Source organism: Pleurodeles waltl, chromosome 4_1 (genome assembly GCF_031143425.1).
Source record: "Pleurodeles waltl isolate 20211129_DDA chromosome 4_1, aPleWal1.hap1.20221129, whole genome shotgun sequence".
In the NCBI taxonomy this organism is placed as follows: domain Eukaryota; kingdom Metazoa; phylum Chordata; class Amphibia; order Caudata; family Salamandridae; genus Pleurodeles; species Pleurodeles waltl.
Genome location: NC_090442.1, coordinates 331,797,688 through 331,825,513, shown reverse-complemented (window position 1 = coordinate 331,825,513; position 27,826 = coordinate 331,797,688). Strand labels below are relative to the sequence as shown.

At 42.2% G+C, this 27,826-nt stretch overlaps 1 protein-coding gene across 2 annotated transcripts in view; it reads right to left on the bottom strand.

The window, feature by feature from the left end:
- BPGM (bisphosphoglycerate mutase) overlaps nucleotides 1-27,826 on the bottom strand; it is a 143,460-nt gene that overhangs the window by 90,509 nt on the left and 25,125 nt on the right. For both annotated transcript variants that reach the window (XM_069228447.1, XM_069228448.1), the window contains one exon: nucleotides 16,181-16,839. In XM_069228447.1, coding sequence (XP_069084548.1) covers nucleotides 16,181-16,790 — 610 coding nt within the window. In that variant the 5' untranslated portion in view covers nucleotides 16,791-16,839. The remainder of the gene's footprint in view (nucleotides 1-16,180; nucleotides 16,840-27,826) is intronic.

Genomic DNA, 27,826 nt, shown 5'->3' with positions numbered 1-27,826 from the left:
CTTGATGGAGGGCAGAAAGGCTTTGATGCCAGTCGGATTGCATGGAACTCCAACAGGTTGATGTGGAGTCTGGATTCCGCCGGAGACCAGAGGCCTCTAATCTCCAAATCTCCCAGATGGCCACCCCATCCCAGGAGTGACACATCTGTCCCTCCTGGTAGATCTGGTTATGGAAGGGAGAGGGTTTCAGTTGACTTTGGCATGTTGATAGGGAACCCTAGCAAGCGCAAGAGGTCTGCCGTAATTTGGAGGTGGGAGAAGACAGCTTGGGGCAAGCCCGCCTTCTACAGCCAGTCGTCAAGATAAGGAAAAACTGGCACCCCTTGTCTCCACAGATTAGCTGCAACCACTACCATCACCTTAGTGAACACCCGAGGGGTCTTGATGAGGCCAAAGGGGAGCATGGTGAATTGGAAGTGCTCCTGGCATACCGTGAACCGCAGGTAACACTTGAGGGTGGCACTACGGGGATGTAAATTTATTTGCCTTGAAAGTACAATGCTCCAGTCCAGGGTCGAGGGCAAACAGGATCTAAGTGAGCGTGGGCATTTTGAATTTCTCCTTCCTGAGGAAGGAATTGAGAGGGCGCAAGTCTAGGATAGGATGAAGGCCCTTGACCAGTTTGGGCACCAGAAGCTAGCAGGAATAATAACCATGACCTACTTCTGGCATCAGCAACCTCTCTATGCCTCCCTTGGCCATAGAGCTGTCACTTCCTAGCAGAGAAAGGATAGACAGCCCTTCATCAGCCTGTCATAAGAGGGTTGCATGGGGTGAGGGGTGGTCACAAAGGGAGGGGAGTAGCCACTTCGAACAATCTGCAAAACGTACCAGTCTGATATTACAGACTGCCAGTGGGGCAAGTGAGAGCGGATCCCACCTCCCACTGGGTGTCCATGATTGTACGAGGGCAAACTAAAGGGGTTTGGTGGCTGCGGATGGCAAGGGGCGGTGGATTGGCCCAACCTCTAGTTGCCTGACCCACGGGGTCTGTGGGTACTGCATCCTCTGCCACACAGAGGCTGTGAAGCATGCGCGCTGTGGTGGCTCAACTGGTCAAGACGCAGTTGAATGCCCTTTCTAGGGATATGAAAGGTGCAAAAGGTAGACTGGGGTTGACAAGAGACCATGGGCAGGCCAAAAGATCTGAACGCGGCTTGACTATTCTTGAAGTGCTCCAACTCAGAGTCTGCCTTGTGTCTGAAGAAACGGGAGCCATCAAAGGGCATGTCAATAAGAGATGCTTGGACATCCCCCAAAAATCCAATTGTCCTCAGCCAGTCATGGCGCCCAAAGGCCATGACAGTGAAACCGCTCAGCCCAGCGATTTGTGTCAACAGCACATCGAATTGTGTACTTATCTGCATCTCTCCCTTCAGCAACAGCTTGGGAGAGTATGGCCCAGGGCTCCTCTGGGACAGTTTTCAGCACCTGCGCAACTGTATCCCGCAGAGCGTGGGAGTAGTGTCCTTAAAGGCATGCAGTGTTCACAGACGGTAGTGCCAGGCCAGTGGAAGAGGACATTTTCTTCCCTTAGGTGTCCAGCCTCTTGGACTCCCTCTCTGGTGTGATGGTAGGGAATGTGCCAGGATTTACTCAGGACATCGAGGCTTGACCCACCAAACTCTCAAGGCTAGGATGCTGGGTTAGGAAACCGGGGTTAAATGGTACAGGGCAGAGGCTGCGGCAATCGTTTAGTTCACAGGATTCCCTGTGCAGTGTTTGGGCCAAGAATGAGAGGGCTTCATTGAATGGGAGAAGAGTTTCTGAAGCACCTCAGTCAAGACGTTAGTCATGACTGCCAATAGAGGCAACTGAAAGTCAAGAACCTCAGCCACCCTCCTCACCACCATTTCGAAAAGTCTCCCTCCTCCATGGCCACAGTAGGAGGAGAGATCATGCTAGTATCTGGAGAAGTATCAGGTCTGCTGGCACCCATCACATCCTCAGAACAGTCCAAGTTGGCATCCTGGGGCTGGTATTCTTCAGGGTCCAGCAGCCCTTCCAAATCCTCCCAGAGTCCAAGCCCATAAGAATAAGGCTCAAGCGCTAACCTAGGAAGCATGGACCCATCCGGCTCTGTATCAGAGTGAGGGATCAGAATGGGAATGGCGCCGCTGGGAGCGTCAGCATCAAGCTGGGGAAGGTTGAGGTGGTACGACAGGCAGTAGTCTGGATCCATCACTGAATCCAAGGGGCCAGAGCACCCGTCGCAGAACCAGTAGGGATCTCTCCCGAATCCATAGGGCTCAAAGGCACACCAGAAGGAGGGGCTGCCAAAATATGAGGTGTATGGCCTCATAAAACTCTTGAAGTTGGGTGGGCGTTGCTCAGGCTACCAGAAACTTAGGGAGGCACGCAAACGGTCCAGGCACTGGCTCCGCTGCGGCGATAGGCCTCAAATGATTACTTTTCCTCATCTCGTCGCCTGATGGATGAGGTGAACTCTGTTTCTTTTGGTGGGGCCTAACTGAATGATCCAACAACTTTGAGTGTGATGAAGATCTTGGACTCCACAACTGCTCCTGGGCCCTTCCTCTTGACCAGGATTGAGACCGTTGCGGTGTCCTACATCAAGCTGAGTTTGAGGCACCAGTCTCTCAAGGGCTTTGGGTTTATTGAGCAGTAATAGTTGCAGGCCTTTGGACTGAGATCGAGCTCGAGGCACCAAGGACAAACAAGGTGCGGGTCCATCACTGACATCTGATGGTGAAAGGCACCACAGGGCTTGAAGCCCGTCTTTCTATATGACATCGCTGCCAAACCATGAGAAAAAGTACAAAAAAAAAAAAAAAAAAAAAAAAAGTTTGTCAAAAAGTGACTAAGGGGTAGCTCTCTCCAGATCTGTGTTGACTGACGCTTAAAGAAAAGAAAGGGGTCAGCTTTTTTGATGGTGCATGTACAGGTACTGCGCACATCACTTCCAGTATGACACCACCTTCCGGCAAGTAGGGGTAAGCTTGAGTAAGGTTTCTGGATCCAGTCTGACGCCGAGAGATAAGTCCAAGGTATGGAATCTGCAGCTAGAAGTCTCTATCACATAAAATACTTCAATGTCTTATACTTATAGATTATCTGATGCTTGTGCACAGGCAGGCAGTAAAGAATGGCTTTCATGATTGGTGGTCTTGTATGAAGATATTTACTGATAGGCAATCCTAAGCAAAGTAAAGTGATATCAGAAACTAGGAGACCATCAGATGGTAAACTGGGAAATTCATTCCTTACACCGGAGACACATTCTGAGGAAAAGATTTTCTTTTTAATTTCACCTTCTCCTAGTAGCCAAATTGACAATCAAAGGAAATTAGAAAAGGGAGGAAGCAAGATGGTGCGCATTGCCATCATAAAACATGGTATGCCATGGCTATGAAGCCATCATAGAATATTGAAGGCCATGGCTATGAAACGATCAAAGAAGGATTACTGTAATATGACAACCAGTAATTACTGGAAAGATAACCTGTCTTGTGACCCAGTGCTTTCACCAGTACTTTCACCGGCCACAGTGTTACTTGGATCATTTGCAAAGAGCCAGTGAGGGTGTCCTCTTAATAGGGTTAGAAGGATCTTGTCAAAATTATTACTTCACTGCCTCAAAAATTGCACAGTGCAACATGAAACCGCATACAAGTCAGGCAGCCTCAGAAAGACTTTGTTGTGATGGTTGGGCACAGAGCTCTGGACTGCACCAGCTATCTCTTCCTCAAAGAACAGGTGCAAACGTTATGCAGGTTATGTGCTTAAAATAGTTGATGAAACAATTTATATGGCTAAAAGGCAGATAATTGTGACATAATTTACCCAAACTAATGGAATGGGCATGAAGGGAAAAAAATACTAGAAAACAAAAAGAAAAAAAATAACAACTGTTGTAGTGGCAAGGTGCTGCTTTATATAAGCAGGTTTCAATACTTAGTGCTTGAAGAAAAAGGGATTCAGCAACAGCATGGACAGGTTATTGAATGGGAGCTTTGTAAATGATATATATACGGTACAGATCTACAAAGCTCTGAAAAACATCTACAAATGCCATTTCTGGTCCCACCACTAGGTGAAGCAGAGGAAAGGAATGATTCCAGCATATAAGGCACAACACAACTACTAGGAACACATTGTTTGAGGTCAAGGGCAAGAAGTCTACATGTTTACTTTGTTGACTGGACATTGTACAAAAGAAACCTCAACATACTGGAGGACACATCCTTTCACTCCTAATTTAAAGTGGTACTGCATTGTTGTGGGAAAGAGGATTGTCTGCTGTTAAGGAAACCTGTAGGATGAAAATAGCATTTCTGATTAATTATTTCACATCCTCTATTGTTAGTGTGAGCATGCTTAAGCCCAAGAATTTCATAATGTGGTCAAGTTGAGAAGGTCAGCCTGTGGGTAGTCTGTTTAGTTCCTAGTTGCCAACAGATGATCAAACTACAATTATAATCTGGGTTCAGATGTAGTAACATTTTGTGAAATGAAATGAAATTAAGGCTTAAAAGTGGATCTAACAGAGCAATTCATAAGATTCCTCCTAGAAGCTACCGTAAGAAAGTGACAAATGGCTCAATTAGAACAATGACACATCCAAAATTCTGCTTTAATCAGATAGACCGCTTAATGAGATGTTGGCATATTCAGATCCTTATCAAGATCAATAAACTGGTCCGTACAGTCATACACAGAGCTGAAACATACGTAAGGCCTTGAATATGCATATTTTGCGTTTAAAAAGAGCACTGGTGTGTTCTGTGGCTTGTATAATCTATGTAAGTGATCCTCAAAGTGCGGCCCGAAGGAGAACAACTGCATTGGGCTGCTGTTTACTTGATCAAGGAGAAACATTCAGAAAGATGTTGAATAAGCATTTATATAGACTAACTCAAGTTGAGGAGAAGAAGCAAATAATTTGTGCTGCACTACTTAACTTTAGGAATGCATTACATTTTAAAAAACATTTTACAACAAATCTAGAATAATAAGATGAAGTCTCTTCAAAATTCAAAAAAGTGAAATTCATTCACATGCAGATGTGTTTCTCCTTAGTATATCAGATTCTATCAGTGCATTCAGAAGTATTTGTTTTTGAACTGACAGTTTGAAAAATGGACGTAGTAACATTCATTCTTCCGCCTACCCTGACAGCAATGACAATAGTGAAGTAAGAGGCAAGTCAGTTGCCAGACAGAACATTCTGGGTGGTCTTGGTTGTTATTATGCATGGACATTACAGTTTATTAAGAAGAAGGTTTTGTCCAGCGCATATCCTGACCTCATGCATCTCAAGGTACTCTCATAATGACCAAAAAGGGGTGAAATTAAATTAGACAATTGTCTAGAATCACACAATTTGGTCAAGAGGGGAAGCCAGGCTTGATCCCAGGTTTTCTTATTTCACATTGTGCAATTTTAGGTCATTCTCATTCAATAACCAAGTTACTTCCTTTTTACACTTGAATCTCCCAAGCTAGCGATAGCACCCACCTGAACCCCTCCCCTCACAAACCCCACTCCCACTATGCTGGTAGCAGTGTGACCCTCGGGCACACCATCGAACAATCTTTTTTGCACCTTGTGAAAAAGTTTGCGAGTACCCATGATCTATATGAACCCTGGCATGATCAGAGAAGCTATTAGAAAGAGCTTTGCTATAATGAGAACGTAATATGGAATCTCAATACACTGCACCAAATGGGACAAGTACATTTTATTAGCCAGTCAAGTATATTTTTGAAGCATCTTGTTTACTGTAAAAGTTGATATTTTATAAAAATTCACACCTCTGGATATCTGTATTTAAAAAAACATTCTGCAAGCAGTGAACCAATGCACAGTCCTTTAGGTTTGTTTTTCAACAGTAAATTTTTCCCCAGTTTAAAACATAGTCCAGCTTCAGGATGTACAACCAGAGGTCTCATGCACATGACCACTTATGCACTAAACAAAGTCATGTCATGGGAGGATATTTGTCCATTTAAAGGGTAAGCTTACAAAAATATGTATTAAAGTAAATGATGTATTAGTACAATGGTTATTAGAATTAAAAGGTCTCCTCTAAGGCGTGTGTTTTCATACTTTTCAACCGTATTCTTTGCATTACCAAATCCTCTTGCATATTTTAAATAATTTTGGAGGCAAATATTTAATTACAGATTTTGAACTGATTATTTTTCCTACGCATTTCCAAACTCTGGCAAACCTATACAATAAACAAACCTATCCAAACCAGAAAGCAGGCCGAATAAATAAAATGAAAGAACACAAACTTCTGGTGGGAATTCTGTCCTCATTTTTCATGAATGAATGGCCAATACATTAATTCTCTGTAATTATCCCTGTGGTTGCGAGGTGCCCATCCTGAGTGTATAAATAAACCTATCTATTGCATTTGTTTCGCAAGTCCAATAACATTTAAATGTTTTTCCTTTTCTCCTGCATTCGCAGGACACTCCCTGGTGACAGAAAGCTACCATAATTTATCTGTGTTAATGATATGTTAACGTGTAACATGCTTAACCATCCCTTATATGTCTGCACACATTATTTTACATTTAGATTTAGTAAAACATGTGATTTATATATTTTCTATTACCTATAGTTAGACTATACGCATCTTAAAATTGGCTAGCTTTGACACAGACCTTAGGCAAACAACTCCATCTTGGAAATAAAACATCGTATTTCTGCCTGCTGTGCAAAACCCTTTGTTTCAGGCACTAGAGACAACACGTTTCTATAAAATGTATTACTTTATGTCAGAAAGGTCAAGTTTGTTGCAATTATTTGATTGGATGATACTTCGCAGCACCTGCATGGCATAGGAAGCAGAGGAGGTGAATACTCTTTGGTGCAATATCATGAGGACCGTGATGATGGTAGAACTGGCACTTTATTATCTGTGCAGAGGACGACACAAGGTACAGTGTGAACCTTGATTTTTGTATTAGTTCTCGGTGGGAACCTATCCAATGTATCACTTTGTCTTCATTTTCATCTTTGACTGTGTGAAGTCAAGTTAGAACACTCGTCCTGACCATCTTTGCAGGCACACCTTCTCTCCCTTTTTCTTGAGAACCAATGCTCCTCAAATTTCAGCTCATAGAATTACTTCCTAGAGCAAGAAAAGTTTTCATTTTCTTGAATGGAACTTTCATTTGGGCTACTTTCTATGCTATATTTTACACCAGCTGCTCCAACCTTTTCCGACTTACACACAAACATATCATTAGGAAGTTTCTCTTCATGGGAACGGAATTTGATCTTACTTTTCATATGCTGTCTTAAATACGTGGACTTGTTTTTACCGATTTGAATTGATTATATTATATTCATTCATGCTGTTTTCAGTGGACTATAGATTTATGCCTAATTGATTCCATTTGAGGTTATAACAGCTAATGAACCTTCAAGGTTTGCAACAATACCCTTTTCTCTCATTCCTGTGGGCCAGGTTCCGTTTCATGGCCATTGATATATTGCTGTATTTATGCTTTTAGTCTCAGTTCGAAATAAAGTTCCATCACAGAGGACTTTGCAGAGATTTGACTTTGCACCAAGTTTGCGGTGCAAACACCATCCTTGTCCCTCCTGCTATCACTCCACACATAGCCTTTCAGACCAGATCATGTCACTCTGGCAGTCTCAACCTACTTTACTTGAATTGTACCCACTGGATATCAAAAGGGGTAATTTGACTATTTTAATTTCAAGGAAAATGTGGAAGACACAGTGAAACAGCAGATCTGTTTTCAAGTATTTCATGGCAAAACTGGCTGACTCAGACAGAAGAAGGTGGGCACAGCACGGCAAGTGGCACACTGGGATCTTCAGTGTCCAGAAAGGTTGCAGTTGCTCTGCATATTCCGTGGTTAGATACCCTGCTCTTCTTGCAAAATACCTTCTTGCCAATTAATTTTAGAAGTATCTAATTATGCCAAGTAAACACAGAACACCGTCCGCATGACATTTGCTAAATACGATTTAAAAATGTTATTTACAAACCTTATGACATCCTGCTGGTAATGAACCTAGAGGATGAGAAAGTTCCAGCAGCAAGCAGCTAAATATGCACAATCTTTGACTTCATATTTTTTGCGTTAAGAATAAGTAAAGCAAAGGCCGTGGATTTGCCCCATGCTGAGCTCCTCAAATTGTTCACCATGCATGGCAGATTGATGATCTATTCTTGGTCCAATTAATTTTTGTATGATTTGCATTTTTACCCCCAATTTTACTACAGAAGGCCTCTTAGTAGTAGCCAAGTTATTTTTTCTTTTTTTCTTTTCTACTCTAGTTGGGTAGACGTTTCACACAATCAGTGGCCTCTTCTTGTACTAATAGGGGGCAGGACCGATTCTGGCACAACACTAATTTGACATAAACTAAACCTACATGGGAAGCAGTTACAGATATAAACAAACAAAGCAGGTGCCGATGCTGAAGATCCACTTTGGTAAAGTACTACTTTTCCTAACTTCTAGCACATGGCCAAAGCAAACAAGAGTGTTTTCTCTGCATTTTCACCTTGAAAAGTTATCTGTAATCCTTGATGGAGTTGTCGGCATCCTTGCTCTTTTGAGTACAATATCTCATGTAGTGACTGTGACAAGTGGATTCTTTCGTGTGATCTACTGCTGAGCCCAGAGATTGTGCTCTCCCTTTTAAAAATTACAAAGTATGTAAAATCCTTTGGAAGCCCCGCCCTTTTGGCTTTGCCCCATATACATTAGTGATATGGAACATCTTCTCGCCCTTTCCCAGGGTGATAGGGAGCATACTAAAAGGCCCCCAGAGCATGTTTCCCACTGATTTTGGAGACACATTCTTGATGCACAGGAATATGATCACATCTCCACCAAATAAAGAAGCACTTCATGTGTGACGTGGGGTTGGGTGGTTATAGGGGGTAGGCCGCAGATCTTGGTTCCCTGCCAGGCCCTGCGGCCAACCCACGCTGCACATGGCCTATGGCAGTGCATGGTGCAAGGTTGGGTGGTTATAGGGGGTAGCCAGCAGGGCCTGACTTCAGGGCCCGGCTGCAGGTCAGGGCCTGCAGCCAACTCAGACATGCGTGGTTAGTGCTTACAGGGGTTTGACCGTAGGCCAGATTGTCCAGCCAACAGCTACCGCACACAGCAGAAAGCATATAGGAGGTAGGGTGCAGGGTCTGGCTGCAGAGGTCAGGCCCTGCTCCCAACCACCGCCACGCACGGCCGAAGATCTATGACATTATTGATAATATAACTGTAAAATTTGCAGTAAAATTATTGAGAAGAAAACTGTGCATGGCAGGAGTTATAGTTATGTGGAATAACCATAACTATAACTGCTGAATTGCTATGGTTTTGTGTGTGTAAGTTTAAAACCTAACTATAACAACATCCATGTAACCTTTGTTTAAGTGAAATATATATATATATATATATATATACATACATACACACACACACACACACACACACACACACACACACACACACACACACACACACACAATCTATTTTTTTATCTAACATGTCCCAATTGTATCCTAGGTTTCTCTTCAGGTCACTATGTCTGTCATTTTCATGGTGTAGTATTGCAGGTCCTCTCTCTAGTTCTGCCATATCTTTTTTTGATCCTTTAATTTACATTTTAGCCGTTAACAGGTACCATTTAATTTACCCAGACGTACTTCACTAAGTACAACCTTATATACCTCCCATTAATACAGGGAGTGCAGAATTATTAGGCAAGTTGTATTTTTGAGGATTAATTTTATTATTGAACAACAACCATGTTCTCAATGAACCCAAAAAACTAATTAATATCAAAGCTGAATATTTTTGGAAGTAGTTTTTAGTTTGTTTTTAGTTTTAGCTATGTTAGGGGGATATCTGTGTGTGCAGGTGACTATTACTGTGCATAATTATTAGGCAACTTAACAAAAAAAAAATATATACCCATTTCAATTATTTATTATTACCAGTGAAACCAATATAACATCTCAACATTCACAAATATACATTTCTGACATTCAAAAACAAAACAAAAACAAATCAGTGACCAATATAGCCACCTTTCTTTGCAAGGACACTCAAAAGCCTGCCATCCATGGATTCTGTCAGTGGTTTGATCTGTTCACCATCAACATTGCGTGCAGCAGCAACCACAGCCTCCCAGACACTGTTCAGAGAGGTGTACTGTTTTCCCTCCTTGTAAATCTCACATTTGATGATGGACCACAGGTTCTCAATGGGGTTCAGATCAGGTGAACAAGGAGGCCATGTCATTAGATTTCCTTCTTTTATACCCTTTCTTGCCAGCCACGCTGTGGAGTACTTGGACGCGTGTGATGGAGCATTGTCCTGCATGAAAACCATGTTTTTCTTGAAGGATGCAGACTTCTTCCTGTACCACTGCTTGAAGAAGGTGTCTTCCAGGAACTGGCAGTAGGACTGTGAGTTGAGCTTGACTCCATCCTCAACCCGAAAAGGCCCCACAAGCTCATCTTTGATGATACCAGCCCAAACCAGTACTCCACCTCCACCTTGCTGGCATCTGAGTCGGACTGGAGCTCTCTGCCCTTTACCAATCCAGCCACGGGCCCATCCATCTGGCCCATCAAGACTCACTCTCATTTCATCAGTCCATAAAACCTTAGAAAAATCAGTCTTGAGATATTTCTTGGCCCAGTCTTGACGTTTCAGCTTGTGTGTCTTGTTCAGTGGTGGTCGTCTTTCAGCCTTTCTTACCTTGGCCATGTCTCTGAGTATTGCACACCTTGTGCTTTTGGGCACTCCAGTGATGTTGCAGCTCTGAAATATGGCCAAACTGGTGGCAAGTGGCATCGTGGCAGCTGCACGCTTGACTTTTCTCAGTTCATGGGCAGTTATTTTGCGCCTTGGTTTTTCCACACGCTTCTTGCGACCCTGTTGACTATTTTGAATGAAACGCTTGATTGTTCGATGATCATGCTTCAGAAGCTTTGCAATTTTAAGAGTGCTGCATCCCTCTGCAAGATATCTCACTATTTTTGACTTTTCTGAGCCTGTCAAGTCCTTCTTTTGACCCATTTTGCCAAAGGAAAGGAAGTTGCCTAATAATTATGCACACCTGATATAGGGTGTTGATGTCATTAGACCACACCCCTTCTCATTACAGAGATGCACATCACCTAACATGCTTAATTGGTAGTAGGCTTTCGAGCCTATAGAGCTTGGAGTAAGACAACATGCATAAAGAGGATGATGTGGTCAAAATACTAATTTGCCTAATAATTCTGCACTCCCTGTATGCCCTGCTAGTATTGTGGCTGTGGCCCCATTTATGATCATAGTATTATAATGATGGCATCCCTTAACCAATCTGCAAACTCCCCATCAGCCAGCCCTTCTACTTTGAATGGGCAAACAGTGCACCCCAGTGTATATCAGAACCAGCGGGAAGGGATTCCATGAGTATCTTGCCAGGAATACTGATTCCATAGATTTGTAGTAAGTCTCGCCTAAAAAATACATAATACAACATATTGGCAATGCCACACAAGTCAAATAACAGGAATATAGTTTGTAAGTCGGGGTTGTTTTCTCCATGTGTTCACCACTTCATGTTTGTTTATAATTTTCTTTCAAGAGCAAACCATTCTGGGCTTAGCGGTGTCTGACCAATAAATACGCAATTTATATTTCTTGTCCACTCTAACTAAATATCCACATAGTGCAGCACTATCTCTAACACAAAACACTTTTGTCATACTTGGGAGCATATACCTTAAGCAGAAAAATATTATTCATCCCGCCCAAGTTGATACTTTCCTGCCACATCAGACTTTAACTCCTTCATTTTTAATGGAACTCCTGCAGCCACCGAAGTGAGCACTCCCCTTGCAAAAGTTCAATTCTTTGCTGAATAAATCTTCCCTTTCCACTTCCTCCACATTTTTTTTATTTCCTGCATTCAATTTGTCTCTTGGAGCATTGTGATTCTTTTCCCTATCTTTTCGAGTACAAAGAACTTATATATATTTTTGGACCACGAATGAGGCCCCCAACATTACAGGTCACCAGTATCAATGCACAACCCATTTTAGTTAAGTTATAAATCTATTTCTTTGTTTCATTTTCCCAACTTCATTGGGGAATTCCTACCTATTTTTTAGGCAGGTGTTCATTTTGATAGTTCAGACTTCACTTCTGCGATCATTCGTCACTAGAGTAGAGTTTCAACCCCCTCCCTTAGGCTGTTCCCTGGTGTCAGGCACCAATCCAGTAACTCCCCAAGAAACTTGGGAAACCAACCCCAAATGCACTAGTATATTCTCGGTCAGTACAGCAGTGTAGGACCATGTACAGGCCAGTGGACCACAGGATCAGTTTTCGAATACAGCCGGTCAGTCAATGCCCCACCTTTGAACAATGCTACTGTTCTGTGGGACTTTAAACACTGAGTCGGGCGCACAATGCAGCCATCATTCACGAAAGTGCTTCTATTTCTTACTAGTCTATGTTGATCAGCAGAAGCACATTTCTAGAGACCAACTGCAGCACACCCTATGCAAGTTAGGCAGTGTGCAGCCCAGGATCATGCCTAACATTAACCCTAAATTAATATATTGTGTTCAAATTTAACAAGTCCCACCAAAGAGTCCCATCACTACAAAGCTACCCTTATGATGGCATTCTGCATGGACTGCCTAATAGCCAGTCCTCCAGCCCAGGATATGCATTTCTTCCTCCAATCCCACACCTTAATGCACTTTAAGAAAATGCTGAGCATTCTATTCTTTTCTTCATGTTGGAGGTGTTTATGTTTGTTTCTAATTCTTCTTTCATTACAGAGCTTGCCAGCGTCTCAAAGTTTCATTATCATTCATTACCTTAGGCTGCTAGAGTTCTGTCATCACTTACTAGTACCCTTGCTGGACTTTAAAAGAAGCTGCAATTCTCTGACTCTTTCTTGTGGGCCTAGCCCACAACAAAACCTCCTCTGCATTCCCCAATTTCCATCACACTCTAATCCCTTGTTCGACCTATTGTCCAACTCTAACTATTTCAAGATCTTCCCCAGTCTAGCAAAGAGATGTAACCTCCCAACGTTGATAATACACAGCTTTACCAGGAATACCAACACATATTTCTGATTCATGGCCCTCAGTTTTGGTTTTATGGGTTTGAAGGATTTCACAATGTTGACCTGAATGTGAACACAGTGAAACTTTGCTGTGTAGGTTCATAACAAGCCAATTGTTAAGGGGGACACTGAGAGACATTATTAAGGTGCATTCACTATAAACTGACAAATTAGGAATGTGGTATTTACATTTAATTAACGGATTAAGAATTTATTTTGGTTTCAGATGATTCCTTATGATGTTAGAAACTAGTATTTACTGAAATGATGATGAACGTCTTTAAAATAATGCTTTAAATGTTATATGCTAATGTTGAAAATTGTACTTCTGTCACACTTACTGATGTGCATTAACAAGTCTATTGTCATTGAAATTTGAGTGCAATTTAATTCTAATTTCCTTAGTTTAGCTATATTCATGTGCTAGGACTTAGTCCTGCAAAAGTGTGAGACAGCAGTTTTCTTCTTTTGCGAACATGTCATTTCCTTTCAGATGTTGTTCCCATGATGTGTTGTTTTGAAACTAGATATGTTATTGCTTCACCCATACAGAGCCTGAGAAGTAACCTTGAACAAGAGCACAAGGACTAGAGAATGTGAAGATTCACTTGACATTCCAAATTATTGCAAAGTTGTACAGGAGAGCAAAGGTGGATGCCTTTCCCACAGTGATCCCGGGAACATGTCTTGAGGTTGCGGATACCTGTCGTATGATGTACTATGATTGGACAATGAAACCTTTTGATACGTCACGCTATTGATGGCCAAATCATCATTCACTTTGGGCTTTAATTTATCATCCCCAGTTGGATTCGGAGGACTCTTCCTATGGACTCTGAGAGGTACAGACTTTGCTGCCCTTACCACGATTGCCCCAATGAAGAGCTGAGACTCAGAATTCTTATGACAATGGGAAGACTCTTGACCTTCCCCTTTTACTTACTTTTTACCAACCTTAGTTAGACTCATTTTGCCCCAGATATATTTTTTTAATTATTTTTTTCATTTATTTTCTTTTTGCTTTTTTGTTCCCATGAGTTGTAGACCAGCACATATAAACTAATGACTTGCAAATTCTAAGGGATTTCCTTTTTTTCTTAGCTAGCTAACCTAGATGAGTTTTAAACTGCCTTCATGCTCAGAAGAGTTGGACAGCCAGTGCCTCTGAGCACCAGATTATCGGTTGATGTTTTGTGTCACCCTCATAGAATGCTTAGCCTTTTTGATGTTAATGAGTTTAACTTCTTTGTCGCCTAGGCCAACCTATGGTGATTCTGCATCTTTACAGTCTTGGTTTGGGAATAACCTACGTTAACTTACGTATGAGTTTGAAATAAAACTTTATTCTAGACTGGGGAGTTCCTTGTGTGGCCAAATGGGCACACTGTAAAGGTAAATTGTTGATTGAGTTTGATGCCTAACATTACCTCCAGCTAGGGTGAAAAAATGTGTGGACCTCGTGTTCAGCATACCTGAAATGCTCCAGCAGTAATAACTTTTGTGACCTTTATAAAAGCAAAACAGTGGAAGTGAAAGAAGTCATAGCTATGAATTTAGATGAAATGTAAAAGCTCTGGATTCCCCAAGCGTATCCTAATTCCATCAAGGCTTACTTTCAAGGAGTGTGCCTGGTGCATTTAAAAGAGTCATTTAGTGAATAAAGTAACACTATGATTTAGAACCCACGAAAACATCAAACAAACAAAGGAAGATTCCAGAACCCTTACTTTTGGAGACTGTTCTCTTCCATCAACATACGTCATCAACAAACTTTTGTCTTTGTACTGGACAGTTACTTTAATGGCTACCCATTGTGTATAACGGAATCATAGCACACTAGTATATTATGTGACTTGCATAGATTTATGTACCAATATTCCACAAAGGTGGGACAGATTTTCACTTTGCAAATATAAATTCCTAAAGTTAATCCGCTAAATGAAAAACAGTAGAATGGTTTCCCTTGAAAAAGGTCAATTTAGATATTAGTCTTGCACTTCTGTTTGCCTGAAGAAAGTCCAGCCTTGTTTACAATTAAATATTAGGGCTACCTACGTCTTCCACAAATTTTAAGATGATCACAGGACTAGTGTTTTCATATCTGTGGCTCTCCATATCTAAGGTAACTAACTAAACAGAAGGACCACTCAAGGAGACAACGCCAATGCTAACCGCAATGTTAGTTATACCTAATAGTCATCAAGCATGTTTCCTTCATGAACATGTCTGCTTCCATTATCTAAGCAAACAGAAGCACCAAGGTCGAAGACATACAAAATCATGATCACAAAGTTAATTTGTTACAAAACAAGCAGGAAGTCTCCTGACTCAGCTAAATGGATCTGCCACATATATGGCAGTTGGATTCGGCATTCTGTAGTTCGGGCTCTTTGTTGAGCACAGAGAGCATGCTACTGCACCATTAGGCATTTGCAGGCGGCACTGGAAGACTCCCTGCATGCCTGCATTACATTATTACAGGCACTGAAACATCATTCAGGAGCAGTGAAGGGAGTAAATAGAGTCTGGGGCACAATTAGCAAAGATGAACTATAGCACGGAGATGGCAGAAATGCAATACAGAAATGTGAGGGCCATCACAGCAGACATTTTGCAGATAGTATATTATGGATGGCCACAAATAAAAAAACTCCCAACATAGTACAAAATAAATATACGAGGAATATGAAGCTGTAGGAAACAGGAAAAGACTGGCTAAACTGTTTAGATGGACAGACTGGTATAACCTAAGAGTGGATGATGATCTGCTACAGCCAGCATATGAAATTGGACTCCTGAAATAATAAAAAAATAAAAAATAAATAACATTTCTTTTTTATCTCTTACTTCCTCACCTATCACACCGACCGATAAGCATTTTCTCCCTTAGCCACACCTCAGTGGTTCTCATGCATGGCATGAAAACACTTCCAACAAAGGCTCAAAGCAAAGAGGAAACACTTTCTACCACACACCTACACAACACAGCCTGCTCTCATGTGCTAAGTGCTTCAGGGCCCCACATATATGTAGAAGATACCATAGAAATACTATAATACAATTAAAACAAGAATACCTTGCAAATGCTTTAGAAGTGCCCTTGCACTGTTTCCATGAGCAGAAATAAGAATTTGTTTGCCTCTTTTGAGTTCAGGTACCATTTCTTTGTTCCAATATGGTAATAGCCTTTCATGTACATCTTTCAAGCTTTCAGACTTGGGGAGGTCCTCCTTCCGCACATCACAACAACTGTACCGGCGATCCGTGTAGATCTCCTGATAGTAAGGATGGGATTCATCTATGGGGGGAGGAGTAACATCATAACTTCTCCGCCATATCTTCACCTGCTCCTCGCCATGATTCAATGCCATCTCTGCTCTGTTGAGGCCAATTAGTGCTCCATAGTGCCTCTCATTTAGTCTCCAAGAGCTATGTATGGGAATCCATTCTTGTCCCATCTCTTCTAAAATCAACCAGGCAGTCTGAATGGATCTGGTTAAGACTGAGGTGAACACAAGATCAAACTCAAAACCCAAAGCCTTCAAATGTTTACCACAGGCTCGAGCTTCATCCATGCCTTCAATGCTCAGCCTCTGATCCACCCAGCTACAGAACCGGTTTTCTACTGTCCAGGCACCTTCCCCATGTCGCAGTAAAACCACTTTATAGGTTGCCATTTCGGACATTGATTGCTGAAGTTCTTCAGTGGTTTCTGGTCCAGTCAGCGAGGACAATCTATCCGAAAAAGAAATGAGACACAAATTTAAAACATTACCTCATGTTTTTAAGACAAGATCACATTTAACACACTTCGGTTCAGAGAAGTCACACTGAGCTCAAATGGGTAAGGAGAATGGGTGTACAGACATTCCGCAAAACTCCGAGGACTGAAACATCCTGTAAAGATCTTTAGTATTTGTGATGGGTTATAGAATATATATATATATATATATATATATATATATATATATATATATATATATATACACACACACACACTTTTTTTTTCCACATGTATTTTCGTGATTCCGTTTACATTTTGTCCCAGTCTGCACTGAACCTTCCTTTTAACCATTTTTGGAAAGCTGCATGCACTTTTGCTCACCTAGGTCAATAGAGAGCACTCATATTCTTGTTTTTCATCTCAGTACACCCTGGATATAGAATTATTTGGCTTGTTTTTACCATAGAACTGAATAGTGCCTTTGTCGCTGGCTTTGGCCTTCAGGTATGGGGATGAGCGTGGAACAAAGCAGTCCTGTGAACATAGTGCTGCCTCCATCACTGTTGCAAAGTGTACTACAGAATGGAAAGATGTGAATTGATTCTTTAATGGAGGAGCAAGTAGGTAATACCAATCTATCTGGGCATTCAAATTGCATGATCTTTGTATGAAAGGCAAGGACAGATGTAAAAGTCCAGGATATGACATCAGTGGAATAGTGTGGGTAAAGCCAAGCACCAGCATATTATCAAAATAATATCTGGTTTACGGTCGGTGTCCACTGCTGTTTATTAAGTTGAATTCAGTTTTGATTGATTCGCCTTTGAAATAGCATAATGACACTCAGAAACTAATGTGTTCCAAGCAATGCAAATCCAATGCAGAGACTACTGCATGTGCCATCAATATACTGATGAAGGGTGCTATCCTGTTTTGCAAGCAAGACCACCAGGAGTTCCTTGCCCATGTTGAAGTTCATTAGGGCAAGGATGGAATCTGGGGTTGCTCTATATTTTCCAGAGTGAGGCGAAGAGTCAGAAGAGTTGTTGCCTGGAGCTAGAATGTTGCAAAACAGGAGTTATATTTGAGTGATACTCGTGCCAGGGGAAAGAAGGGTGAGTACGATTTGATAATGAACTGTTTCACAATGCACAAATGGTATAAAGAGGACCAGAAAGCAGGAATATTCTTTGTCCGATCTTTAGGGCATTGTCAACAGCCTGGATTGTGGTGGTTTATATGCTGCAGGAGAAATGTAATTGACAGATAGGAATGAAAGAGGCTATGTTATGTTTATTTGTACAGCTCACTATTATGCTGGAGGGTATCCCGACTGAACAGGTGTGAGTCTAGCCTTGCCAAGGGCAGATGAGCTCAATTAAAAAAGCCAGGTGCTCAGCTTCCTGTGGAACTCAATGAGTGAGTAGAAAGCTCTGATGTGTAGAGATAGTTTGTTGCATGCTATAGGAGTAAGTTAGGTGAAGGCCGACTTCTGGATCTGGTTACCTGCATATACATGGGATGTGTGCTAGTAGAACTCCGGCCGAGCGGAGGCATCTGGAAGGTTTGTTAGAGGAGATGGGCTGTTGAGGTAGGCAAAGCCAATGCTGTGTAGTGCTTATCAATGTGTGAGTGAGGGGTTTGACCTGTGCATGTTTCTGAGTTGGGAGTTCAATGTGATCTTGATGCAAAAGCGCCAATGCCTATGAAACATCTGAGGAAAGAGAGGTCAGTGATTCAGCAGTGACTTTATCAAGGTTGTGAGGTGAGTTTTTTTCTTTAATAGGAGGAAAAGTTGGGCAGTTATTTTCGGGGAAGTTCCAAATGATCTAGTGCAAAGGGAGGTGCTGTTCAAGTTTAGATAATGAAAAGTCAGGCAGAGAGAGATTTGATAAGGAAGGCTTAAGTATGGTATTGTTTTATAAGACTGATTTGAGGGAGGTCAGAATGTGCACTGGGTGCTCCATGGAGAGAGGTTGCAAGGTGCTTTATGAGGAGAAACAGTGTGTTAGAACATTGGTTGTGGCGTTGAGAGGGTTCAAAAAGTCAATGCTTACAACATAAAAAGTGGCTAATGATGGTTGATTTTTAAAAGAAAGAGGAGGGGCCAATTGTGGAAGTAAAGATCAAGTAGTGTTTGATCATGAAAGCAAAGCATTATTCAGTGGTCTTAGTGATGGTCTTGATGTGGTATGACTTTGCTTTGTGGACGAAGATGCTGCTAGTGGGGCATGGCCCTCTGTTAAAATATGAGGTAGCATGTCTTCTGTTTCGTGAAACAGGATGTTCGTCAGTAATTGCTGGGTTTTGGTTTGACCATGGCGCAGACAGATGTGTTGAAGTCAGTGAAGGTATAGTGTATAGAGTTAGGCTGGTCAATGAATATCATCATTGCTTTTTGTGTTTGGTAAGTGTAAAGTACAAAGTTTGTTGAGGGCTATGCATTGGCAATTGTTTGAAGTGCTTGGAAGGGTCTCGTTGGTATCTTCTTTGTGAGGAGTTTAACATGTAGGGAGATAGAGCATAGACAAGCAAGAGTGGAAAGCAGCAGAGAGGTTGAGGTCCTAGGTTTTTCCAAGGAGGCTGTGAGCTAATGTAATTTAAAAAGGGGGGGGGGGTGGGGGAAATGAGGTTAGGGGATGAAGAGAGCTTCAATTACGAAGTGTCAGTGTGAAAGATGTAAGAATGTAAAAGACGTGATGTTAGAGACATTGGCACAGTTGTCAAGAAAGTTCTTTCATGCAATGTGGGAAAGGGGATCGGCAAGCTACTTAACTGAGGGATTCATCACAAGGGGTAATCTGAGCACAAATCTGACTTTTGTATGGTTCTCATATTTGGGCATTACGCAACTTGTTAACTACAAGTAGAAAGCTAGAAGTCCTAAATGAGATGCCCATCACCACTCTCCTTTCAGACACCCTGCAGAGAAGATTGCTCCAATCGTTACGTGCCAATCATAAAATGAATGCACAAGGTTTCTGGTCCTATGGGTGGGAGGGGAAATTCAACATCATTTCCAGTGATTTATTCTTGATACATCAAGCAAGATTATATTACCTCAGACCTGAAATGACTCCAATGGCTCTCCACTGAAAGAGGCCCTCTTAACATGCATAACCTGGTCTACTGTTATAGACCCCGATAAAATGGATTAAAGTATGCAGCACACTCATGCAAACCTAAGTCTAAAAATAAAAACAGATGGAGGAAGAACCCTGGCACCCTTGGATTTCAGTCTATGAAATGCACTAGATCCAGCATTCATATTCCAACTAAATTACCTTAAGCTTTAGTAGTATGTTGTTCAGCAAACCTTGGTCACACCAATTAGATTTCCCTTAGCTTCCAGGCAGTGCAGGTAAATCAACTTAACATATGCACAGGGGTTGGGGGGGGGGGGGGGGTATTAACAGGTGTCAAATTAAACTTTCCCAAAGATATCTGGAAACAGATGTACATGAGGAACTGACCAAATTTCTAAACACAACGGGTATAGGATTATATTTTCCCCTCAACCTTACCCAGAGCTAGCACATTCAAAACATATAGGCCAGCATAACAGGATTTACAAGAAGCCTAGATAATGCAGATTATGTGTAAAATAGCAGTTGCAAACATCACATTTTGTATTGCCACTATGGCTGTGAAGAATGCAAGTATTAAGACTACACATGTATATATATCTATAAATATACATACATACATATATGTATATATATATATATATATATATATATATATATATGGAGTGCAGAATTATTAGGCAAGTTGTATTTTTGAGGATTAATTTTATTATTGAACAACAACCATGTTCTCAATGAACCCAAAAAACTCATAAATATCAAAGCTGAATATTTTTGGAAGTAGTTTTTAGTTTTAGCTATGTTAGGGGGATATCTGTGTGTGCAGGTGACTATTACTGTGCATAATTATTAGGCAACTTAACAAAAAACAAATATATACCCATTTCAATTATTTATTATTACCAGTGAAACCAATATAACATCTCAACATTCACAAATATACATTTCTGACATTCAAAAACAAAACAAAAACAAATCAGTGACCAATATAGCCACCTTTCTTTGCAAGGACACTCAAAAGCCTGCCATCCATGGATTCTGTCAGTGTTTTGATCTGTTCACCATCAACATTGCGTGCAGCAGCAACCACAGCCTCCCAGACACTGTTCAGAGAGGTGTACTGTTTTCCCTCCTTGTAAATCTCACATTTGATGATGGACCACAGGTTCTCAATGGGGTTCAGATCAGGTGAACAAGGAGGCCATGTCATTAGATTTCCTTCTTTTATACCCTTTCTTGCCAGCCACGCTGTGGAGTACTTGGACGCGTGTGATGGAGCATTGTCCTGCATGAAAATCATGTTTTTCTTGAAGGATGCAGACTTCTTCCTGTACCACTGCTTGAAGAAGGTGTCTTCCAGGAACTGGCAGTAGGACTGGGAGTTGAGCTTGACTCCATCCTCAACCCGAAAAGGCCCCACAAGCTCATCTTTGATGATACCAGCCCAAACCAGTACTCCACCTCCACCTTGCTGGCGTCTGAGTCGGACTGGAGCACTCTGCCCTTTACCAATCCAGCCACGGGCCCACCCATCTGGCCCATCAAGACTCACTCTCATTTCATCAGTCCATAAAACCTTAGAAAAATCAGTCTTGAGATATTTCTTGGCCCAGTCTTGACGTTTCAGCTTGTGTGTCTTGTTCAGTGGTGGTCGTCTTTCAGCCTTTCTTACCTTGGCCATGTCTCTGAGTATTGCACACCTTGTGCTTTTGGGCACTCCAGTGATGTTGCAGCTCTGAAATATGGCCAAACTGGTGGCAAGTGGCATCGTGGCAGCTGCACGCTTGACTTTTCTCAGTTCATGGGCAGTTATTTTGCGCCTTGGTTTTTCCACACGCTTCTTGCGACCCTGTTGACTATTCTGAATGAAACGCTTGATTGTTCGATGATCACGCTTCAGAAGCTTTGCAATTTTAAGAGTGCTGCATCCCTCTGCAAGATATCTCTCTATTTTTGACTTTTCTGAGCCTGTCAAGTCCTTCTTTTGACCCATTTTGCCAAAGGAAAGGAAGTTGCCTAATAATTATGCACACCTGATATAGGGTGTTGATGTCATTAGACCACACCCCTTCTCATTACAGAGATGCACATCACCTAATATGCTTAATTGGTAGTAGGCTTTCGAGCCTATACAGCTTGGAGTAAGACAACATGCATGAAGAGGATGATGTGGTCAAAATACTAATTTGCCTAATAATTCTGCACTCCCTGTATATATATATATATATATATATATATATATATATATATATATATACACACACACACACACATATACACACACACACACACTTTTTTCCAATCACCCTGCTTTATCCATTAACTCTAGTCAATTAATACTCACAGTTTGCTTCTGCCCACCACCATACTGCTTTTGAAATGGGTGAGCCCACTTTTATCCACTGGGGGTCTTAAACTGTAAGGAACGAATCATGCCTAATCGCAAGTGCACAGTCAACTAGGAAAGACAGTACTTCAGTACCACGGTTGAGGGCCACTCCTTTATTTTCTATATATTGAGTTTGCAATGTTCTGTATAATGCATATGTTTTAATAAATATAGTACAAACCATGGGAAACTTGCCAAGGCTAGAACTTTTGTTTTTGCCAATTATTATTTTCTCTTAGATAGAGATAGAATACACCATTCCATACCCATTTGCATTGTGCAGGCAATCCTCAGCTTGCAGGACCCAGTCTGTGAGTGCCTAACTAGGCTATCTGTCAGGGTCCATAAAAAAGCAATGTCCCTGGATTTCAGAATGTGCTGCAAGTCTCTCCGTCTCAGACCAAAGTCTCCTATTTGTACTGTTTTGCAGGAACATTAAAAGAAGGTGTCCTTTTGATAACTAAGGTACAATGTGAAGAACCTCATGAGAACTCACAATGTTTAGGCAATGTTTAGGGAAAACAATAGGGAATGTGTCATGTAGCACAGGGAGCGGTAGGTTAAGACAGTTTCTGAGACAGGTTTGGCTTACTTGTGTATTATTTTTTAACTGGTCGGACAGCACTTGTTTATAACCTTAGACAGTGGAAAATGGTTGCTTGTGAAGGTAACTATAAAAGAATGTGCTGCTTTTAGATAGCAATGTAGCAGCATGTACTGCATGCAAAGCAACTCAGCTACTAACCATTCCTTGCCACCCACCCATAGCAGAACTGAACCAGATGACTCCTCAAAGTCCATCTCCTTCTAATCCCCACTAGTCCCTAAAGCAATTTCACACAGCTCCTTCTTTTTACAATGCTTCTCAGTTTGTGTCCAAACAAACAGCTTCACACTACACGGATATTTATAGCCTAAAAGACTATAAACTGTATTTGGGTCTTTTCTGGGGCACAGATACACTGTTGTGTGCTCAGTAAGGAGTCAGATGTTGTTTGGATTTTTTCTCAGCCTGCGAAGAAATCCAAAGACCACCTGGCTTCCTTTAGTGGCACAGAATTGTTTACCTGTGTCCCAGACAGGTTTTGGGTTGCCATTTTCTTAGACTAAGAAATAATTAAAACAATGACTTGCTACCTGATATAGCTCAGAAATGTGGTGTTAAAAAAAAAAATATAAAAAAAAATGCTGTGTGTCGCAAGTTTTTCATCTGTAATGTTTTGCACATCTTCAAACGTAACATAATTACATCCGTCAGAATCTTCCCGTATCAGACACTGTATTGCTACATGCACTACGTGCATGTGGCAGCACTACGTGCAAGGTAAACAGTGGTGCAGAGTGTGGACCATTGGCCTCTGCTTTCATTGGCCTTCGCTTCCATTTTGGTTCACGACTCCATTTTGTCGAGTCTGGTTCGGTGCGTAAGGCACTGTTCTGTGTTTTTCCACAAACTTCGGCAAGCTGAAGGGTGGGGTGTTTTTCTGCTCAACTTCGCTCCATCTGCCTGGTACGAAGGGCGCTATTTACATTCCACGAGCTATCAGTTAGAACAACAGGGGGATGCGCCTGTACACAAGGAGGAATGCAAGCTGCCTGTACACAAGGAGGAATGCAAGCTTCACCTTGGAGTCCTCTCCTGGGAACTTGGCCCGTTCTGAGGAGACGTCTCGAAGGGTGAACAAGGTACCGCCGATTGCACAATTTGTAAAGGAGGGGGTCTTTTTCTAGAAAAGACTCCTGGGCGTTAGTAAATACTATAAAAGTTGGGGGCCTGGATGGGCTGGTTTAGGAACTCTCTTCTGGGTTGGACGCAACGCCAGGAGGACGGATTGTCCCGAACAGAGGCTCCCTGTGCTAGCTGATTTGGGTTCCCCAGCTTTGTGTACGGCGGAGGGATGCAGACGCTCTTTTCGGTGAAGCTTTTCAATTTATTAGGTGTATTGTGTGTGCACGCGTAATATGTACTTATTCTTGCAGTCATTTTCATGCTATTGAGCATTGAAGTATATTGTGTGTGCGCGCGTAATATGCACTTATTCTTGCAGTCATTTTCATGCTATTGAGCATTGAGGTATATTGTGTGTGCTTGTATTATATGCACTTACTCTTGCAATTATTCACAGAGTGCTTATATCTTTCCTGATGTGTATATATATATATATATATATATATATATATATATATTAGTGTGGTTTAGTTTTGCTAGCTGAGAACTTGCCCCTTAAATAAACTTGATTATTCTACTTACGAAGGTGTTGGAGAGTGATTGCTTTACATTGTGCCTTAAAATATCCTGAAGTGCATAGTTTTGATATTCTGAAGAGTAAAGCAGCACAGACACACAATTTGTAGTGTATTCAAAAGCTCATGATACGCACAGCCAGCAATCAAGCTGTACTTTACAGTGTTCTTCAATGTGAATTGAACGTATCACTTAATGATAATAAATATCTAATGAATAAAAATAGGGGTGAATGAAAGCTATATTTTCCTTATGTAACCAAGAACCAAACTTTAGGGATAGGAGACATTTGCACCACTCCGAAATCTGGATTACCCGTAATGCCTGGTGATTCTGAGAAAAGTTTTGCAAAAAGTGTTTTTGTGGACACTGACTCAACAGGAAGCAAAAAAATCAAGAAAAACTGAATAGATATTAGCAAATATCTTACCAGGGTGTAAGAATCTCCTATTTAAAAAAATAGTCCAAATGTCTATTGCCTCAGTCAGGAAAGGCCAAAGAAAGCGACCATGGAAAGCACAAGGAAAAAATCTTGGAATTAGGTTGCTTTTTGGGATGTGGGTAGGAGCAGTATGTGGGCTTATGGAGGACCGGCAGCTTAGAAACCTACCAACCATAAACATTTCATTAATTTAGTCATGTGGAGGAGTCCAGAGTAGCGAGGCTTCAGTGGATGCCACTAAGGGCAGGATTACAAGTCTGGTGGTCACAAAACCGCCAGACTCACAGTGGTGCTTAGATCGGCGCAACTGTGGCAGTCGACTGCCACATTACAAGTTTGGTGGCGGATCAGCCAACAGACCACCGTCTCCACCAGGATCCAAGATCCCGATGGGCTGAGGGCGGTCTTGGTTGTAATCAGCAAGGGCGGCACTGAATTCAGCACCACCCTGCTAATTACAACCTTGTTCTCGGACAGACCTTTTATGGCAGGTTCCCCCCCCCCCCCAAAAGGCTGGTGGAGAACAAGTGCTGGGGCCACAGGGGGGCCCTAAACTGACCATGCTTAGCATGGGCAGTGCAGGGGTTCCCTTGCTCACCACCTTCGGAATGCGCATTGTCTGCCTCGCAGACGGTGCGCATTCGGAGGGTGATGGTCGGCCCCCTCTGTGCTACGAGATAGCACTCTGTTCCTTAAGAGGGAGTCGAGTGCTATCTCGTAGCACTGTTTCCACCAGTCAAATCGGCGTGAACGCTCGATTTCAATGTTCCTGCTGGTAAGCCCGGTCAGACTGGCGGAAACATTGGAATTGTAATTGTGTTGGGATCTCCCAACTTGTAATCAGGCTCTAGGTATGCCGAATGCCCTGCCAAGGTAGAAAATTGGTTAACAAAAAGTGAATTTCCTCATTTCTGTGATAAAGTTCTGAACTTCTTGGGGAATAACAAAATTCATAACTCAGTGTTCCCCCACTTTTACCAATAAAAACAGTTCCTCACATGTGTGTGGGTGGGGCTATCATATTTGAGAGGAGTATGCCAAATATGTGACAAATTTTTATAGTCAATATGGTCTTTACACTGTCACAATATAGTCTATTCCTGATTAATAGAAATTAATGTTTTGATAGCAGCCTGAAGTTCTGGAGTTTTCAATGACAGAAGTAAAGGAATTGTGATTTTTGTTAGACATACCTTTATCTCTTCAAACAATTGTGTAAACAGATACTTGCTGGGATTCATACATGCCTCCTCACCCTGGATTCCCGTGGTTCCATTTTTCATAAAAACATCTGGGGTTGGTAGGTTCCCCTGGTTGACAGCTGTCACAAGGCCCAAATAACGTAGTCATCCTCAATGGAATCTCTACCCATCAAAAATTCCTCTTGTGTTTAATGTGTGGATTCCAGCTCAAAACAGTCTCTGGTTGGCAGTCAGTTTGCATTCTGTCCAAGCAGGGACCCTCACTCTACTCATAGTAAGGGAGGTACACACCTAGGATAACCCCTGCTCACCCCCCTTGGTAGCTTGGCAAAAGCAGTCAGGCTTATCTCAAAAGCAATGTGCAAAGTATTTGTACAATCACACACAGTAACACAGTGAAAACAAAGTAAAAACACCACAAAAGCACTCAACACCATTTTAGAAAAATAGCCAATATTTATTGGATTTAAAAAAAAAAAAAAAAAAAAAAAATCCAACATACCAAAGCAAAGTTATGAATTTTGAAAGGTTAAACTTGAATATAGCGCTTAGAAACACAAATGCTTGAATTTGGTGTTGTGACTGAGTTCTTCCCAACAATCTAACATCAATGGCGCCGGTCACCCAGTCGCACAGACCCACAGGTACAGTATATTTTGAAAGTGAGGAAACAAACCAGTGCACAGAGTTGGGGAAGCGAGGCATCACTGGATCTGGTGCGGTGTCGGTTCCGGTGCTGCAGACCAGTGGAGCAGAGGCGTCAGTATGAAGTGTCGGTGATGAGGCGGCGGTGCAAAGCGTTGGTTCCTTACGCTCTTGCGGGGTCGACGTCTAGCGGGTGAATACGCGGTGGGGCACCTCACAGGGTCGCAGCCACGCCACGAGGCTGCAGGTGCTGCGGCGGAGTCGGGTGTCACGGCACTCAGAACTCACAAAGTCACAGGACATCAGTGGGGCAGCGTCAGGTCTGCGATGTCAGTTGGGGTCGTTGCACTCCAGCGGGGACCACGGCTTCGGTTGCAGGCGGTGTCGTGGGTGGCATCTGGCATCGGTGCACTTGGTTTTCCTTAGTTTTCACCAGCTTTCACTCCCAAGGGCCCAGGAACTGGAGTAGTCCACAATAAGTGAACCCAGAGGCTGGTAGGTGAAGTATTTGCTGTCCCTGAGACAGCTTCACAGGAGTCAAGCTCTGTCCAAGCCCTTGGAGAATTTTCACAAGTAGGATACACAGCAAAGTCCAGTCTTTGTACTCTCTAATGCAGGAGCAACAACTGCAGGCCAACCTAGCAAAGTGCACATAGCAAAGGGGCAGTACTGCTCCCCCAGTTCTTCTCCTTGGCAGAGGTTCCTCTTGATCCAGAAGCGTTCTAAAAATGTCTGGGATTTTAGATCCACTACTTGTATCCACTTCTGCCTTTGAAGTAGGCAAACTTCAAAGGAAACTCTCTGTTGTTGATAGGCCTGGCCCCAGACACACACCAGGGGGTCGGAGACTGCATTGTGTGAGGACAGACACAGCCTTTCAGGTGCAGGTGTCAGCTTCTCCCTCCCCACCTTAGCCCAAGAGACTCATCAGGATATGCAGGACACTCCCCTGCTCCCTTTGTTTCAAAGTATAGACATAATTCACAAAC